The sequence below is a fragment of the Oncorhynchus nerka genome, linkage group LG5 (genome assembly GCF_034236695.1).
Source record: "Oncorhynchus nerka isolate Pitt River linkage group LG5, Oner_Uvic_2.0, whole genome shotgun sequence".
NCBI lineage: Eukaryota > Metazoa > Chordata > Actinopteri > Salmoniformes > Salmonidae > Oncorhynchus > Oncorhynchus nerka.
This window is the reverse complement of record NC_088400.1, coordinates 57,862,875-57,883,362: the sequence shown is the minus strand read 5'-3', so window position 1 is coordinate 57,883,362 and position 20,488 is coordinate 57,862,875. Positions and strand designations below refer to the sequence as shown.

The window sequence follows — 20,488 nt, the reverse complement described above, 5'->3', positions numbered from 1 at the left end:
TCAAGAGGAAAGGGCTGTAATCTCAATTGCTTAAAAATGTATTATCTGCTCATCTCCTCCCTTTGATTGAAACATACTTGACCAGTGGAAGAAATAATGGTGGAAGCTCCTCATTGGAATGGCTTTCATCTGGTCACGTCTTTCACACCAACGTAACAAAGGAGAGGAGGTGAGTAGAGGACACATTTTTGGTTTAGGTTCTGCTCACCTGTTTGTTCATGAGTATATAGATGAGGGGGTTGATGACTGTGCTACTCTTAGCCATGATGGAGGGCACCACGGTCAAGATGGGGGTGATGAGGCCCGGGTGTCCAAAGGTGGCCATCATGGCGATCACGCCGTAGGGCATCCAGCACAGCAGGTAACAAACCACCGTGGTGATCACCATGAACAGGATGTGGAACTCTCTCCGCCGCGCTGCCGACTTACGGATCCGCCCCACCTGAGAGGAAATGATCATGCATAAATGTATGTCCTGAGAGGCCAATCACATAGGAGGATGTAGAAGGACATACAAGGTCTTGTTATAATACTTAAGAGAAATGTAATTTCCTTCCTTCACTGCTTAGGCTAATCAATGTTTTATATAAAAGCCTCCTTTCCCTCGACATAGGTTGATCGGTGTCATACTTCACCTACACTTAAAAAAAAAAATCCTTCCTTGTAATAGGATAATCACTGTTTCAATTATTTTAATAAAGACTTCCTTCCCTAATTGACTTTAAAAAAGGCTAAGTGACCTGACAGGACTGGATGAGTGAAGCAGGGTTTTCAGTTCACTACCTTTTACTTATCCTGTCATGTCACATCAGTTATTGCTTGAACTTCCAGGAAGGCGGAGCGCTTTTTAAAAACTATTCTAACAGGGCTACACTTTAGTCACGCAAGTCGAAACACTTAGTCTCATTACCAGGCCAGACCTGTCTGATCTGAGTATTCTGAAACACCTGTAGCCATAAAATCCATCCCAGCTGAGAAAAAAAGTCACACTAAGCAACTGCCTAATTATCTAGTCACAAGATGCTTTCTTAATAGGATATCAGTCTTAATTGCAGTGTAAGAAAGGGAACCAAGTGTTCTTTTTTTTTTTTTTAAAGGATACTCCATCTGTCCAATGAACACTGTCATGTAAAATATATACATAAAGTGGGGCAAAAAAGTATTTAGTCAGCCACCAATTGTGCAAGTTCTCCCACTTAAAAAGATGAGAGGCCTGTAATTTTCATCATAGGTACACTTCAACGATGATAGACAAAATGCAGGAAAAAAATCCAGAAAATCACATTGTAGGATTTTTTATTAAATTATTTGCAAATTATGGTGGAAAATAAGTATTTGGTCACCTACAAACAAGCAAGATTTCTGGCTCTCACAGACCTGGAACTTCTTTGAGTCTCCTCTGTCCTCCACTCGTTACCTGTATTAATGGCACCTGTTTGAACTTGTTATCAGTATAAAAGACACCTGTCCACAACCTCAAACAGTCACATTCCAAACTCCACTATGGCCAAGACCAAAGAGCTGTCAAAGGACACCAGAAACAAAATTGTAGACCTGCACCAGGCTGGGAAGACTGCATCTGCAATAGGTAAGCAGCTTGGTTTGAAGAAATCAACTGTGGGAGCAATTATTAGGAAATGGAAGACATACAAGACCACTGATAATCTCCCTCGATCTGGGGCTCCACGCAAGATCTCACCCTGTGGGATCAAAATGATTACAAGAACGGTGAGCAAAAATCCCAGAACCACACGGGGGGACCTAGTGAATGACCTGCAGAGAGCTGGGACCAAAGTAACTAAGCCTACCATCAGTAACACACTACGCCGCCAGGGACTCAAATCCTGCAGTGCCAGACGTGTCCAGGCCCGTCTGAAGTTTGCTAGAGAGCATTTGGATGATCCAGAAGAAGATTGGGAGAATGTCATATGGTTAGATGAAACCAAAATATAACTTTTTGGTAAAAACTCAACTCGTCGTGTTTGGAGGACAAAGAATGCTGAGTTGCATCCAAAGAACACCATACCTACTGTGAAGCATGGGGGTGGAAACATCATGCTTTGGGGCTGTTTTTCTGCAAAGGGACCAGGGCGACTGATCCGTGTAAAGGAAAGAATGAATGGGGCCATGTATCGAGAGATTTTGAGTGAAAAACCTCCTTCCATCAGCAAGGGCATTGAAGATGAAACGTGGCTGGGTCTTTCAGCATGACAATGATCCCAAACACACCGCCCGGGCAACGAAGGAGTGGCTTCGTAAGAAGCATTTCAAGGTCCTGGAGTGGCCTAGCCAGTCTCCAGATCTCAACCCCATAAAAAATCTTTGGAGGGAGTTGAAAGTCTGTGTTGCCCAGCAACAGCCCCAAAACATCACTGCTCTAGAGGAGATCTGCATGGAGGAATGGGCCAAAATACCAGCAACAGTGTGAAAACCTTGTGAAGACTTACAGAAAACGTTTGACCTCTGTCATTGCCAACAAAGGGTATATAACAAAGTATTGAGATAAACTTTTGTTATTGACCAAATACTTATTTTACACCATCATTTGCAAATAAATTCATTTAAAATCCTACAATGTGATTTTCTGGATTTTTTTTCTTCTCATTTTGTCTGTCATAGTGTACCTATGATGAAAATGACAAGCCTCTCTCATCTTTTTAAGTGGGAGAACTTGCACAATTGGTGACTGACTAAATACTTTTTTGCCCCACTGTATATGCAGCATTATGTTATTCATATTGTGGGCAGATAGCCCATTAGCTGTTCTATAAATACATTACTGTGAACATGCAAGTGTGATTTGGCAGTTAAACTGCAGGATTACCACTGTGGTAGTATGTGCAATTAGACACTTGAATGGTAGCCTAACAATGGATGGTAGCTGCTACCAACTCAGTGTTCTTGTGGTTAGTGTCTGCCCTGAGATTGGGAGGTTGAGAGTTTGATCCCCGGCTGAGTCGTTCCAAAGACAGTAAAAATGGGACCCGGTGTGTCTCTGCTTGGCACTCAGCATGAAGGAGATCGATTGGAGGCAAGGCGCTGCAATAGACTAGCATCCTGTCAGGGAGATGTACATCAAGCTGCCTCGTGCTACAGAAGAAGGAGAGCTGTTTTGGCTCGCTTGTGCAAAGCTACTTACTCGCGGTGCTTAGTCCTCTATAATTCAGTGGTGACCGTGCTAGTAATCAGTAATACATTGACTTTGCGGGGCTAGCTGGGTTCACTATCTTAATGTATGTCAAACAAATTATTACTTAAACACGGAAAGGTGGAGACACCAGATAACGCTGACTGGGAGAGCGAGATATCACTAGGCAGTGCTTCAGCATTCTACCCAATAACTGACAGTTTTAACACTGCAAGTCTTTCTGATTATCAGTGGTTTATCAGCAGGTTCAGACCCTGACACAACATGCTGATCTGGGGCTTTGCATGAGTAAACTTGACTCTCCTCTGCTCAAGCCTCACTTCGATTGATGTTTTATTGACGAAAACACACACACGTGCAAATGCACCCACCCATGTTGGTTTTAGGTACTGTAAACACCTACCACTTCTTCACAGGTAGATGATTACAGTTATTCAGAATAAGAAGGTTGCGTGAAGAATAGCGAATAAACAGAATATGTGTAGGCAAACATTGCATGGTGTGTTTTGATTGATTTCAAGCCATTTTTTCATTTGAACCCATGTGGACAGGTGGGACAGCCCACCTGTTTGACAGCGTAGAGCAGCCTCCCGTAGCAGTAGACCATGACCAGCACAGGCAGCCCCAGACAGAAGATGAACAGGCAGATGATGTAGGAGTGAGATTGGGGAGTCTGGGATGTCCAGGTGACCGAGCAGCTGGTCCCGGCCCCCTCCAGGCCGTAACTACTCCAGCCCAGCAGGGGGGGCACTGTCCAGAACAGGGAGTAGAGCCAGGAGCCCGCCACAGCCAGCAGAGGCTTGCGGTAGTCGGGGGCCCGCTTGTTGTACACGGTTAAGGTGCTGTAGCGGTCATAGGAGAGGAAGGCCAGCGAGATTAGCGACACAATTCCTGAGAGATGGATAGAGAAAGAGAGGGAGGTAGGGAGAGAAAGAGAGAGAGAGAGAGAGAGAGAGAACAAGAGGGATGGTGGTATACCGTGATTACCCATTACATGGATTATTGTGAGACAGTCACTGAGACAGATTGTGGTGCACTGGCAGGCTACCCTTGAAAACAGACTAACTTCATGCGTTCTGTTTGGCTTTTCTAAACTGAGCCTTAATACCCAAGTAAACAATCACTTTTGAAGGGGGAACATGTGAAATTCCCTATTTTATGCGTCTATTTTAAGCAGCCCCATGAACACATCAGAGTGTGCATTACAGCAATGAAGAGGAATATTGCAGCCCCTGCAATTATGAAAACAATACTGTAGGTTTCAGTTACATTTTGAAAGCAAACTGCCTTCAGTAGTCTAAGTTCAGTGGGATCTGTGAGAAGTTGTGCACTGTGTTATGTTATCAGATAGGAGTGACATGTCCAGTAATCATATGCATATGGTTCTCTATACTGGATTTCTACACTCTTAGAAAAAAGGATTCCAACAAAAACCCTTTTTGGTTCCAGGTTTAACTATTTTGGGTTCTGTGTAGAACTCTTTGTGGAAAGGGTTTTTACATGGAACCCAAAAGGGTTCTACCTGGAATCAAAAAGGGTTATCCTATGGGGACAGCCGAAGAACCATTTTGGGTTCTAGATAGCAGGTTTTACCGGATAATACTTTAATTTAGCCACTTAAAAACCTCCAGTATTTATGGTGCAATAGTTTGTGTCAGGGGGCTAGGGTCATGCTGTTATATGTGGAGTATTTCTCCTGTCTTATCCGGTGTCCTGTGTGAATTTAAGTATTCTCCCTCTCTCTCTCACCCCCCCCCCCCCCCCCCTCTCTCTCTCTCTCTCTCGTATGCCTCAGGACTACATGGCCTGATAACTCCTTGCTCTCCCCAGTCCACCTGATCATGCTGCTGCGCCAGTTTCAACTGGGCTAATGGAACCCTGACCTGTTCACTGGACGTGCTACCTTGTCCCATACCTGCTGTTTTGGACTCTCTACCGCACCTGCTGTCTCTAACTCTGAATGATCGGCTATGAAAAGCCAACTGACATTTACTCCTGAGGTGCTGATCTGTTGCACCCTCTACAACCACTGTGATTATTATTATCTGACCCTGCTGGTCATCTATGAACAGAGTTCCTCTGTGGAGATGGGAGAATCTTCCAGAAGGACAACCATCTCTGCAGCACTCCAACAATTAGGGCTTTATGGTAGAGTGGCCAGACGGAAGCCACTCCTCAGTAAAAGGCACATGACAGCCCGCTTAGAGTTTGCCAAAAGGCACCAAAAGGACTCTCAGTCCATGAGAAACAAGATTCTCTGGTCTGTTGAAACCAAGATTGAACTCTTTGGCCTGAATGCTAAGCGTCACGTCTGGAGGAAACCTGGCACCATCCCTACGTTGAAGCAGGGTGGTGGCAGCATCATGCTGTGGGGGATGTTTTTCAGCGGCAGGGACTGGGAGACTAGTCAGGATCGAGGGAAAGATGAACAGAGCAAAGTACAGAGAGACCCTCGACGAAAACCTGCTCCAGAGCGCTCAGGACCTCGAACCCAATGAAACATCTCTGGAGAGACCTGAAAATAGCTATGTAGCGACACTCCCCATCCAACCTGACAGAGCTTGAGAGGATCTGCAGAGGAGAATGGGAGAAACTCCCTAAATACAAGTGTGCCAAGCTTGTAGTTTCATAAACAAGAAGATTCAAGGCTGTGATCGCTGCCAAAGGTGCTTCAACAAAGTACTGAGTAAAGGGTCTGAATACTTGTTTTATTGATTAGCAACAAAAACATTGTTTTTGCTTTGTCGTTATGGGGTATTGTGTGTAGATTGATGAGAGAAAAAAGAAATTCAATCAATTTTAAAATAAGGCTGTAATGTAACAAAATGTGGAAAAATTTCAGAATACACTGTATGTAGCCTATCTGCACTGTGCTTTGGGAATCCCTCTCCACTGACTGAATTATACCACAGAAACAAGCTTAGTGAAGTGCGAGCGATTTTTCTTTGAAGCTAAAGTACAAGTACATGCTTCACAGATCACATGACTATGCAAATAGCATTTCCCAACAGCTGAAATGGTATAGACTTAATCTAGAGTAAAGGCCCCTGACGGGGCTTGTTATTTATTTATTTTTTAAATTCACCGTTATTTAACCAGGTAGGCAAGTTGAGAACAAGTTCTCATTTACAATTGCGACTTGGCCAAGATAAAGCAAAGCAGTTCGACACGAACAACAACACAGAGTTACACATGGAGTAAAACAAACATACAGTCAATAATACAGTAGAAAATTGAGTCTATATACAATGTGTGCAAATGAGGTAAGATAAGGGAGCTAAAGGCAAAAAAGGCCATGGTGGCAAAGTAAATACAATATAGTAAGTAAAAAATATAAATAAATAAAATAAACACTGGAATGGTAGATTTGCAGTGGAAGAATGTGCAAAGTAGAGATAGAAATAATGGGGGTGCAAAGGAGCTAAATAAATAAATAAATACAGTAGGGGGAGAGGTAGTTGTTTGGGCTAAATTATAGATGGGCTATGCACAGGTGCAGTAATCTGTGAGCTGCTCTGACAGCTGGTGCTTAAAGCTAGTGAGGGAGATAAGTGTTTCCAGTTTCAGAGATTTTTGCAGTTCGTTCCAGTCATTGGCAGCAGTAAACTGGAAGGTGAGGCGGCCAAAGTATGAATTGGTTTTTGGGGTGACCAGAGAGATATACCTGCTGGAGCGCGTACTACAGGTGGGTGCTGCTATGGTGACCAGCGAGGTGAGACAAGGGTGGACTTTACCTAGCAGGGTCTTGTAGATGACCTGGAGCCAGTGGGTTTGGCGACGAGTATGAAGCGAGGGCCAGCCAATGAGAGCGTACAGGTCGCAGTGGCGGGTAGTATATGGGGCATTGGTGACAAAATGGATGGCACTGTGATAGACTGCATCCAATTTATTAAGTAGGGTATTGGAGGCTATTTTGTAAATGACGTCACCGAAGTCGAGGATCGGTAGGATGGTCAGTTTTACAAGGGTATGTTTGGCAGCATGAGTGAAGGAGGCTTTGTTGCCAAATAGGAAGCCAATTCTAGATTTAACTTTGGATTGGAGATGTTTGATGTGAGTCTGGAAGGAGAGTTTACAGTCTAACCAGACACCTAGGTATTTGTAGTTGTCCACATATTCTAAGACAGAACCGTCCAGAGTAGTGATGTTGGACGGGCGGACAGGTGCAGGCAGCGATCGGTTGAAGAGCATGCATTTAGTTTTACTTGCATTTAAGAGCAATTGGAGGCCACGGAAGGAGAGTTGTATGGCATTGAAGCTCGTCTGGAGGGGTCCAAAGAAGGGCCAGAAGTATACAGAATGGTGTCGTCTGCGTAGAGGTGGATCAGAGACTCACCAGCAGCAAGAGCGACATCATTGATGTATACAGAGAAGAGAGTCTGTCCAAGAATTGAACCCTGTGGCACCCCCATAGAGACTGCCAGAGGCCCGGACAACAGGCCCTCCGATTTGACACACGGAACTCTATCAGAGAAATAGTTGGTGAACCAGGCGAGGCAATCATTTGAGAAACCAAGGCTATCGAGTCTGCCGATGAGGATGTGGTGATTGACAGAGTCGAAAGCCTTGGCCAGTTCAATGAATACGGCTGCACAGTATTGTTTCTTATCGATGGCGGTTAAGATATCGTTTAGGATCTTGAGCGTGGCTGATGTGCACCCATGACCAGCTCTGAAACCAGATTGCATAGAGGAGAAGGTATGGTGGGATTCGAAATGGTCAGTAATCTGTTTGTTGACTTGGCTTTCGAAGACCTTAGAAAGTCAGGGTAGGATAGATATAGGTCTGTAGCAGTTTGGGTCAAGAGTGTCCCCCCCCTTTGAAGAGGGGGATGACCGCAGCTGCTTTTCAATCTTTGGGAATCTCAGACGACACGAAAGAGAGGTTGAACAGGCTAGTAATAGGGGTTGCAACAATTTCGGCAGATCATTTTAGAAAGAAAGGGTCCAGATTGTCTAGCCCGGCTGATTTGTAGGGGTCCAGATTTTGCAGCTCATTCAGAACATCAGCTGCCTGGATTTGGGAGAAGGAGAAATGGGGAAGGCTTGGGCGAGTTGGGGTGCAGTGCTGTTGACCGGGGTATGGGTAGCCAAGTGGAAAGCATGGCCAGCTGTAGAAAAATGCTTATTGAAATTCTCAATTATAGTGGATTTATTGTTAGTGACAGTGTTTCCTATCCTCAGTGCAGTGGGCAGCTGGGAGGAGGTGTTCTTATTCTCCAAGGACTTTACAGTGTCCCAGAACTTTTTTGAGTAAGTGTTGCAGGAAGCAAATTTCTGCTTAAAAAAGCTAGCCTTGGCTTTTCTAACTGCCTGTGTGTATTGGTTTCTAGCTTCCCTGAAAAGTTGCATATCACGGGGGCTGTTTGATGCTTATGCAGAACGCCATAGGATGTTTTTGTGTTGGTTAAGGGCAGTCAGGTCTGGAGAGAGCCAGGGGCTATACCTGTTCCTGGTTCTAAATTGATTGAATGGGGCATGCTTATTTAAGATGGTGAGGAAGGCATCCTCTACTGATGGGATGAGGTCAATGTCCTTCCAGGATACCCCGGCCAGGTCGATTAGAAAGGCCTGCTCGCTGAAGTGTTTAAGGAAGCATTTGAAAGTGATGAGTGGAGGTCGTTTGACCGCTGACCCATTACGGATGCAGGCAATGAGGCAGTGATCGCTGAGATCTTGGTTGAAAACAGCAGAGGTGTATTTAGAGGGCAAGTTGGTTAGGATGATATCTATGAGGGTGCCCGTGTTTACGGATTTGGGGTGGTACCTGGTAGGTTCATTGATAATTTGTGTGAGATTGAGGGCATCAAGCTTAGATTGTAGGATGGCTGGGGTGTTAAGCAAGTTCCAGTTCAGGTCGCCTAGCAGCACGAGCTCTGAAGATAGATGGGGGGCAATCAGTTCACATATGGTGTCCAGAGCACAGCTGGGGGCAGAGGGTGGTCTATAGCAGGTGGCAACAGTGAGAGACTTCTTTTTAGAGAGGTGGACTTTTAAAAGTAGAAGTTCAAATTGTTTGGGTACAGACCTGGATAGTAGATCAGAACTCTGCAGGCTATCTCTGCAGTAGATTGTAACACCGCCCCCTTTGACCGTTCTATCTTGTCTGAAAATGTTGTAGTTCGGAATGGAGATTTTGGTGGTCTTCCTAAGCCAGGATTCAGACACGGCTAGAACATCCGGTTTGGCAGAGTGTGCTAAAGCAGTGAATAAAACAAGCTTAAGGAGGAGGCTTCTAATGTTAACATGCATGAAACCAAGGCTATTACGGTTACAGAAGTCATCAAAAGAGAGCGCCTCAGGAATAGGAGTGGAGCTAGACACTGCAGGGCCTGGATTCACCTCTATATCACCAGAGGAACAGAGGAGGAGTAGGATAAGGGTACGGCTAAAAGCTATGAGAATTGGTCATTTAGAACGTCCAGAACAGAGAGTAAAAGGAGCTTTCTGGGGGTGATAAAATAGCTTCAAGGTATAATGTACAGACAAAGGTATGGTAGGATGTGAATACAGTGGAGGTAAACCTAGGTATTGAGTGATGATGAGAGAGATATGGTCTCTAGAAACATCATTGAAACCTGGTGATGTCATCGCATGTGTGGGTGGTGGAACTGAAAGGTTGGATAAGGTATAATGAGCAGGGCTAGAGGCTCTACAGTGAAATAAGCCAATAAACACTAACCAGAACAGCAATGGACAAGGCATATTGACATTAAGGAGAGAAATGCTTAGTCGAGTGATCACAAGGGTCCAGTTAGTAGTGAGGTTGGTTGGGGTAACGGCGATTCAGACAGCTAGCCGGGCCATCGTTAGCAAGCTAGCGTAGGACGGTGATCTGTTTTTAGCCACTTCGTGCGTTTCCGTTAGTAGATTAGTGGGGTTCCGTGTGTTAGATGGGATCAATCCAATTGGCAAAATGGATATAGTAATAGTGACTCAAGAAAAATTGTCTGAGAGACCTATTCAGAAAGCAGCCGATAAGACAGCTAACGATTAGCGGGCCTCAGATGGCCATTCAGGTAACGTCGCGACGGAGGAGCCAGTTGGATAACTCCCTCGTGCAGATAACGTCGGTAGTACCGTCGTGAAGGCCCGGTGGGGCTCCGCATCGGCAGTAAAACGGGTCCGGATAGGTGATTGTAGCCCAGGAGTGGTTGATGGAACTCTTCAGCTGGCTTGCTCCGGAATAATTGAAGTTTGCTCCGGGACCGACGTAAGCCAATAGTCACACGGATAGCAGCTAGCTAGCTGCGAGATCCAGGTGTAAATGTTCAGAGCTTTCGGTTGAAATCCGTGGATATGGAGAGAAAAATAGGTCTGGTATATTCTGGTCTGAGTCGCGTTGTACAAAACTGGCGCTAGCTTTTCGAGCTAAAGGATAGAGGATGACCATCAACCGTAGTTAGCTAAATACTAACGTTATCCAGTAAACTGGCTAGCTTCTGGCTAGCTCCTGGTTAGCTCCTGGCTATCTTTTGGCTAGCTTCTGGTTAGCACCTGGTTAGCTTCTGGTTAGCTTCAGGCTAGCTTCTATTGTGGATTTCAGATTTGAGGTAAATAATACTTATTTTTTTAAATTGGTGAGGCGGGTTGCAGGAGAGTGTTTTGAAGTTGAGTTTTTGGAAAAGAAAATATATAAAAGATATGCGAAGAAAGATTTTAATATATATATACACGGGACACGACAAGACGAGGACAAAGGACTTCTGACTGCTATGCCATCTTGGACACACTATGTTTACACATCACATATCAACCAAATGAGAAATTAAAGGAGAAAATACCTTTTCCGTTCATACGGCAAGTTATGAGTTGTGAGTGTGACTGCGGTATGTGTGTATAGGGGTGTTAGGGGTGGGCTGAAATGACGCATTTGCTGCAAATGAGTCATTCCATCACTCCACATATTCCACTGTAATTACTGCACTATCAGATATGATTTCATTGACATCTGATCAAGTGGTTCATATTATGCATTTGGAATAAGACACTGGGAAATGCCTGCAGGGTATTAGCAACATGTACATATGGCTTAATCAAATCCCAAAGTTGAGCAACTGAAGTGTCAAAATCCCTCTAATTCACTACTGATACTCCTATCACTGCCACCAATAACGTAGGTCCATTATCTGTCACAACCTACCCAGAACCGATTCCAGTGAATCACACAATGGATAAACTGAAGTGGTACTGGTTATAACAGTGTGTGGATCCTTCTTTTCTTCTGAGATATAATCAAATTATTTCCACACACCTGTAAAAAGGCAACTCAGATATGCCAGTGCTTTTCCTACAGTGAATCACACAATGGAAAATGTCACACGATGCTCTCCCGGCTGTGAACGCTTGCTTTATCCATCAGTTACATAACCTGTCTATGCTAATGACAACTATTTACAGAGCCCAATCAGGAACCCCCTATGATCCTCCAGCCCCATGTATAATGAACACACACACACACACACACACACACACACACACACACACAGATGAGTAACAAACCCCCTGTCACGGTTACCCTGTCCAGCCAAGAGGACAGTAATCAGCCCAAACTGACTCATCTCTACATGCAGTGGCATGCACACCCATCTTAATCAACTCTCTCTGTCTTCAGGCTCTTCACACACACAACCTCCAGGCACCAACAATTCATATTCATGTAAAATATTGTATGTTAATAGAAAAACATGTCAATCATAATTCTAGGTAACAGAAAAAAATATTTAATTATAATTCTAGGTAATAGAAAAAATATTTAATTATAATTATAGGTAATAGAAAAAATATTTAATTATAATTCTATGGTGTGGAATATGGCCAATAATTTTGAGAAATTGATAATTGTGTTGAACAATTGGACATTATAATGGTAATGTTATGTCAATGTATAGGTCTTAAAGTTGAAGTCATTGAATAGAAATATACATTTTGCTTGTATATTGTAGAAGATTAACCATACAGTTCATCTAGGTTCTATCATTTGTTTTTGGAGCGGTAACTGGAAAGCCAGGTGTCGATATCGACAGTATTCATTATCTACATATACCCCTTGGCCAAATCATCCCCCAACATGCTCTCCAATTCCACTGCTAAACTGATGACACACAAATCTATCTCTGACCCCCCCCCCCCCACCCCCACCATCACGCATCAGCTGTTTAAAATAAATAAAATCGTGGATAAGCTCAAACTTTCTGAAACTCAAAATCTGCACTTTACAAATCCTCGCATGGCTTGGCCCCCTCCTGTCTCTCTGACATGCTACACATCTACACCCCCATCCGCAGCCTTCCATCCATCCTACGCTTCATTGGGGATCGCGCCTTCACTCTCTGGAACTCTCTCACCCCTGAACTTCCTGAGTTCGGACTCCATCCGAATCTCCAAAAACAACCTTTTCAGAATAGCATTCAGCCTATAGCGTTTTAAACCGTCTAGCTCTTTAAAAAAAAAAAAAACCTACCTATCGGGTTACAGAGGTCTTTCAAGTAGCCTCTCGATTTGAACTGCCTTCGTGAGCTTGACATTGTTATTGCTGTTGTTGCTGTTTTCCCCCATGTATTAATTATCTTGCTATTTTTGGGGTGCCGCGCGCCTTTGTGGTAATGCACTTTGCTTTTAGTATTGTCGTGTTTATTTAGTCTATTTTATGTTTTACTCTGTATGTGTCCCTAGGTATCTTCAAAGGCACAAATACAAGGTATTATTCTTATTATATAAGATGCTGTTGCAAATGAAAACGTTGCTGTAGGAAGCTGCCGAGGCTGTTGCTTTAATAAGGACCTCTGAGCCCCGACGGGTCATCTTTCAACATAAGTTTACTAATTTATCGAGGGGTGAGAAAGCGATGTGAAATTCAGAAACAGCCTTGGCTTAGCTCTGTAGCTCAAAACAGTGGGCACATGCTGCATGCCTGGTCATTACAGATTGGATATTCAATCTACTCCACTCCACTCCCCAGTTACATTTCTTTGACTCAATCAGTGTTAGGCACACAATCACACTCCCTCCTTCGAGGACCAGAGGGCGGAAAAGACGCTACAGCAGCAAGGCCAGTGATTGGCTCTTCCCTCTGGTTGACCCCTAGGGGAGCCGACCTGTCAGTGCAGATGAGGAAGCGGTCGAGTTCATCCATGTCCTTTAACCCTCTTCCCTCCACCAAGAGACTAGAGAGACAGTCAGACTCAGACCATGGTCCGTTTATCATGCCCAGGTTTCTCATATGCCAATATTAACCTTACATTCCATCTAGAAATAACCATATATATTATTCCATCTAGAAATCTCATAGGAGTCCCTGATTGTATATATTTTCCCTCTGGAGAAACCCCCCTGCCCAATTATACATTATGCATTTCCCGAGGTTTTCATCGATTTATTTGCCCTTTCATTTTTTTAAATTTGGTATCTCATCAACCTCTGGGTCGCCCTTAAAGAGTAATTACATTTTCTCACATGTATCAGAATGTAACTATCTCAACATCATTATTTTCTATAAATAGATCAACAAGAAACAGTGAACCAATACCAATAACTTACCAAACTATAGTATGCATGAGAGCATCCAGTAACTCACACAGACTGAATATATGTGATACATATATCAGTGGGCATTACATACATTCTTAATATATAATTCAATTAGATGTATGGAGTCACAAAGGACTTACAGTGCCTTCGGAAAGTATTCAGACCCCTTGACTTTTTCTAATTTTGTTACGTTACAGCCCTTTTCTAAATTGATAAATGTTCCATCAATCTACACACAATACTCCATAATGACAAAGCAAAAACAGGTACTTTTTTTGTTGCTAATTTATACTGAAATATCACATATACATAGGTATTCAGACCCTTTACTTAGTACTTTGTTGAAGCACCTTTGGCAGTGATTACAGCCTCAATTCTACTTCGGTATGACGCTACAAGCTTGGCACACCTGTATTTGGGGAGTTTCTCCCATTCTTCTCTGCAGATCCTCTCAAGGTCTGTCAGGTTGGATGGGGAGCGTTGCTGCATGGCTATTTTCAGGTCTCTCCAAAGATCGGGTTCAAGTCCGGGCTCTTGCTGGGCCACTCAAGGACATTCGGAGACTTGTCCCGAAGCCACTCCTGCATTGTCTTGGCTGTGTGCTTAGGGTCATTGTCCTGTTGGAAGGTGAATCTTCACCCCAGTCTGAGGTCCGGAGCGCTATGGAGCAGGTTTTCATCAAGGAGCTCTCTGTACTTTGCTCCGTTCATCTTTACCTCGATCCTGACTAGTCTCCTAGTCTCTGCCGCTGAAAAACATCACCACAGCACGATGTGTCACAGTAGGGATGGTGTCAGGTTTCCAGACTTGACACTTGACATTCAGGCCAAAGAGTTCAATGTTGCTTTCATCAGCTCAGAGAATATTGTTTCTTATGGTCTGAGAGTCTTTAGGTGCCTTTTGGAAAAATCCAAACGGGCTGTTGTGCCTTTTACTGAGGAGTGTCTTCTGGCTGGTCACTCTACCATAAAGGCCTGATTGGTGGAGTGTTGCAGAGATGGTTGTCCTTCAGGTTCTCCCATCTCCACAGAGGAATTCTAGAGCTCTGTCAGAGTGACCATCGGGTTCCCGGTCACCTACCTGACCAAAGCCCTTCTCCCCCGATTGCTCAGTTTGGCCAGACGGCCAGCTCTAGACAAATTTGACAGTTTATGTTATTTCTTATTGAAGGAAAGCTTATAAATTGCTTTCAGTACTTCATGGACATTTGCATTGCGGCGGGTGCAATGTAGCGGCGGCAGCCTATCAGAAGAGTTGGGTGTGTGGCCTGTTGTGGGGCGTGGCTTTCAATTGGTTATTTTTGGCCACCCTTGCGAGTGAATTCCATTCCAGGTAGTGTGTTCTGTATTATTTTTTAATGATTATATATTTACTGCCAGCACTAAATCTTAAATGATATCTGTGTACGAACTGTGATACTAAAGAAATTGTCACAATTTGCTTAAAAAAAGTATTATTTAAAGAAAGTGTTTTGAGTTATGGAACACACTTAATACAGTATCTTGACTACCGGGAAATGTATTTAATCGTTTGGAACCCAATTGCAGAAAATCTGATAGTTAATTCTGAAGTGAAAAATCGACTTGGTAAAATGTTGTGGTATATTAGTAGTTATGTTATTTATTAGGTTTAACCAAAGGGGAAAAGTAAGTTGAGTGTTGAAAGAAATAGGTTGCAACTTGAAATCTAGGTTTTTTTATTAATCATATACTGTATAACGGTTGGCATTGAATCATATATTTGGTTTCAACAAATGTACTTTTTTTCAATTGAGAAAACCTAACTCATTTACTTGTAAAAAATGTTAGGGTTGATCCAAAGGGTCATTTTTTACAGTGTACATACTTCCTTCTACACACGTACATCGTTCTACATTTGTATGTCATTCTACGTTCATACAGTCTCTTTGGTTTTAAATCTAAAGCAGTCTTTACACCATGCTTTGAACCATGATGACTTGTGTAATCTCATCTCCCAATCTCCCACCATCTCCATCCCATGTTAGTTCATTTCTGTGAGAGTTCTTCCTACACTCCAAAAGATCCTCCTCTCCTCACAGCATGTTCTAATCTTCAAAGATCTTTTTAATCATGTCTATCAGCGCCCCTCCAGATTACTCTCGAAACAGAGATTTGGGCCCTGCCACGCTTGAGCACAGGGAAAAAAGAAGCCACATTCCACATAAAAGGGAAATGTCTATGGTTGTGCAGATGTTTGTGGATCCCTTCTTCTGTTTGGAGGCTGTTTTTTTTGGGAGAATAGACATAAAAGTTTGCGGTTGTAGTCAATTTTTAGGAGAAGAGTAGATGTTCGGGAGCTGTTTTTGCTTCAGACCTCCATTTTAGGTACTGCTGGGTAGCGGATGGTCGGGAGGCCAGGTTTGGAATGAGGACCCCAAGCAACAGCTGTAACCCATTACGTAGCTATCTGCCAAGGGCACAATGACTCTGCATGGAAACCTCTCTTAATTTAACTACCCAAGATGCTTCAGAGGCCCAGGACATCTGTTAATTATTCAACAGTAGTAGCCACAAAAAGTCTAAATTATTGAACATTATATTATGTGAAAATGCAAGGTGCGTCCACTTTTCTCTAAGTAAAGTTCCTACATCTGTATTGACTGACCACTGCAGTTTGTGTGCACGTCTTCTGCAGAGGGTTTCAACTGCGCACAGTATGGCACATAGAAATAGAATATAATTACTCTTCCTGCTTTACTTTGTGGCCGCTGGTCCACCCATCACGGCACATTGACTTCAATGGAGATGCCGGTTCTAGTACGTTTATTTCTATGGTATCCCACCACCCACAACCTGTGGATGAGTTAAGCTCTGAGCACTATTGAGAAACAGGGAATGGATAGAGAGAGTGGGTGGGGCTGACTTTGTGCTCGGTGTGGTGTGACTAACAGAGGGAGAAATGTATTGGTATTTCAAAGCCATTCACAGTTCACACGCCATCCTGCAGATTCCATCTCAGAGGTCGAGGTCACCTTGGTGGTCCAATAGTGACAGCCAGCGGAGAGGGGGCTGGATGGCAGTTTTTTTTTGCCAGGGGAGTAGTATATGGATATGTCCCTTTCACTGTGTCATTGTGGAATGGGCCGCTGTTCTGTAGAACTCACACCTATAGTGGGAAATGTTGTCCACTAAAAGGACAGGGTGTGAAATGAAAGTGGTTTGGAGTTCCTGGATTCTGGAACACCATGTACTGCACCCTATTAAATTAACATAACACTTTGACATCAACACTACTATGCTCCAATAGAGGGAAGAATTGGTATAATCCAAATTGCAGTAGTGTAACCCCTCTCAAATACTCATATTCAAATCAAAATCACATTTGATTTGTCACATGTTGCCCAATAAAACAGCTGCTCTTACAACAAAAAAATAAGTGCTAGAACCGAAAAGGATTATTCACCTGTCCCCATAGGAGGGCCCTTTGAAGAACCCTATTTGGTGCCAGGTAGAACCCTTTTGAATTCCATGTAGAACTAGGGCTGGGAGATATATATATTTTTTGTCATTCGATAACGATAATAATAACGATCACGATAATAATCAAATCATGTTTAAAAAGGGTCATTTCTGCTTCAGACTCAAGAATCCCTGAACAAACCCAAGGCTTTAATGTTTCTTATTTATTGTCAGAAGTAGAACTCACAAATAACATTTGAACTTGTAAACCCTTACAAGTCATGAGCAAGAAATTTAAAAATATATATAAAACAAATAGTGCAAGTCGATATGCATTTTAACTGTTAGCCTAACGGCACATCACAGTTGAAGTTGGGGTAGGTGTTGTCTGACAAGTTACAAGCAAGAAAGACAAGTCTGTCTACAAGTTGACATCAACACTACTATGCTCCAATAGAGGGAAGCATTGGTACACTCCAAATTGCAATAGGTTAACCCTTCTCAAATACTCATATTCAAATCAAAATGACATTTGATTTGGCTTTAAAGCTGCCCTATGCCAGGTCACTATGAGGGGGAGCTGGTCGCATAAATGCACAGGTAGCGCTTTGCCAGGTGGAGGACTTTGGGAAAGTGTTTTGGGGTGGACCTTCCACCAGTCCAGTATATTGGTTTCACTGTCGGCATCAGGAGACTGAAGGTAGCGGCTGAGTTCCTTTTCTACCAGCTGGTTTTCAGTGAGACCTGTGGTAGTGGAGAGGCTTCTTGAAAAAACTGCCCAGTGACTTTCTCTTTTTAGCTGGCAGTTGTGGTGAAGCAGCAGCATCGACTCCCTGTGCTGGGCTTGGGTTTTCATGTCCCTCATTGACCATGTCTGAGACAGCTCTTGCTTTATTGTGGCCCACCTTCTCCTCTTTGATGTAATGTGTTTTAAACCGAGGGTCGACCAACGAGGATAAGTCCAGGAGGTCATCATATTTCTCCTTCAGATAGTCCATGACTATCGTTTTGATGGTTTGGGTGAGCTCTGTTTCTATACCAGGCTGTGTCAAAGACTACAGCCACCCATGTCATAGACTGGTTTCTCTGCTACCGCAAGGCAAGCGGTGCCGGAGCGCCAAGTCTGGGACCAAAAGGCTCCTGAACAGCTTCTACTCCCAAGCCGTAAGACTGCTGAACAGTTAATCAAATGGCTACGCAGACTATCTGCATTGATCCCCTTTTTCTTGCACTAGCTCTATGCACACATGCTACACTAACATTCCAACGCAGCCATGGGTGAACAGGGAGCACAGGAGGGGACTAAGCATGCACCCCCGAGGGGCCCCCAGGTTGAGGGTCAGGGTGGCGGATGTGTTGTTGCCTACCCTCCCCAGGGGTTATTTATAAGGGTTTATAAGTATTTTATAAACTGTTCATTTCTAGTTTGTGGATCTGTAATAAACAGTTAACACATTGTTTGAAATTGTGAGCTCATTAGCTGCTTGTTAAATAATCAGCTCAGAAAATAAGAGCTTGCCTGTGACACAATTACTCCAATAGTTGATATTACTGAGAAAAAAAATCCATGACCTGATATGTAAACACACAAAGGCCCAGAAGACTCTTCTTCTATCTAACAACTGCAGAGGGTAGCCTAGCAAGCCAACAGCCAGGCAGAGCTATGGCATAATAGGTGCTGGGCTCAGTGCTCTGCTATCCCATGAACAGACTGACCTTCTTATCAACCATAAACACCCCTCAGCCCGTTTTCAAAACACTTGACTCATGTGATGTCACAAACACTGAGAATTGCCCTAGTTTTGCCACCTCAAACCAGAGACAAATGGGCTGGGCCGAGAGGAATTCTAGAAGGCAGAGACACTCCGAGTAGATATTGAAGGAATTCCCCTTGACCACACCCACAGATTGAGGAAAACAAACAGTATTTTATATTGTTGCTGTGAAGTTGCTGTATTGTTCAATGTACAAGTAAGCAGGTCAAAAATCACAACCTACAGTTCGCTATGCTCCGACATAGGGATATACGGCCTGCAAGAAGAGCCGCTGATTTTGGGTTTGTATATCGATTACCTCTCTTTAAATGATGATTTATTCGTTTTAGTCTCTGAATCGTTTCATCAAACTTTCCGCCACCAGTTCCTGATATAAGAGGGGATTAAAAACTACAAACGGTCCCCTGAATTAGCCTAGTGTGCATGGGCACACGTGTCGCCTCAGTGTCGTACTCTTGACTACAGCTGCAAAGAGGCGTTGGCAGACTTATTGCTGAGACAATTTGTTCAACGTTTTTTTGTGGTAAAGGGCAATATAGCAGGTTGTGGAACATTGGTGGAATAATATAATTTTACGGTCGTTAGAAGATGTAACAGATTGGCATTTTAAGGATCAGGACATGGTTCTGCATTCTCCTTTATTGATATTCAATGATAATGAAATGATAATGATATTAAAATCCTGGCCTGCACTCACTTCTCAATTCCCCTCATGAGTGCACCTTTTGTGGAAAGCTTTGGTGGAGAAAACCTCTTGGGGCAAATTAGGAGAAGTAACAGAATGGCATTTGAAGCAACAGGGCAACCTTACGCATTTGTCCTTTTTTACATTCAATTATATTGAATGATAATAATGATATTCAAAGCCCACCCTCCCTCCTCAATTCCCCTCCTGAGTGCACCTTTTGAAAGTGTGTGAATCCCCACTCCTCCTGCTGATCTTATATCTCCATTTGATTTACAGTGAGTGAGCCCAACTTCATGTGTATATACTCTATTCTAGTCGAGGCTCATCACAGCTTTTCTACTCATATACCGTCCATACACACCATTATATACATATATATTTATGTTCCGGACATGGACATTGCTCATTCTGATATTTCTTTATTTTGATTTTTGGGGGATTATGTACAGTTGAAGTTGGAAGTTTACATACACTTAGGTTGAAGTCATTGAAACACATTTTTCAACCACTCCACAAATTTCTTGTTAACAAACTATAGTTTTGGCAAGTCAGTTAGGACATCTACTTTGTGCATGGCAAGTAATTTTTCCCACAATTGTTTACAGACAGATTATTTCACTTATAATTCACTAAATCACAATTCCAGTGGGTCAGAAGTTTACATACACTAAGTTGACTGTGCCTTTAACAGCTTGGAAAATTCCAGAAAATTATGTCATGGCTTTCGAAGCTTCTGATAGGCCAATTGACATCATTTGAGTCAATTGGAGGTGTACCTGTGGATGTATTTCCAGACCTACCTTCAAACTCAGTGCCTCTTTGCTTGACATCATGGGAAAATCAAAAGAAATCAGCCAAGACCTCAGAAGAAAATTGTAGATCTGCACAAGTCTGGTTCATCCTTTGGAGCAATTTCCAAATGCCTGAAG

General features: G+C 43.2%; 1 protein-coding gene across 1 annotated transcript in view; it reads right to left on the bottom strand.

Moving 5' to 3' along the window:
* Positions 1 to 20,488, bottom strand: part of LOC115129716 (opsin-3-like) — a 28,794-nt gene that overhangs the window by 5,287 nt on the left and 3,019 nt on the right. The window contains exons 2-3 of the mRNA XM_029660377.2: positions 3,714 to 4,039; positions 209 to 442 (exon numbers count right to left, since the gene is read on the bottom strand). Of these exons, the coding sequence (XP_029516237.1) occupies positions 209 to 442; positions 3,714 to 4,039 (560 nt within the window). The remainder of the gene's footprint in view (positions 1 to 208; positions 443 to 3,713; positions 4,040 to 20,488) is intronic.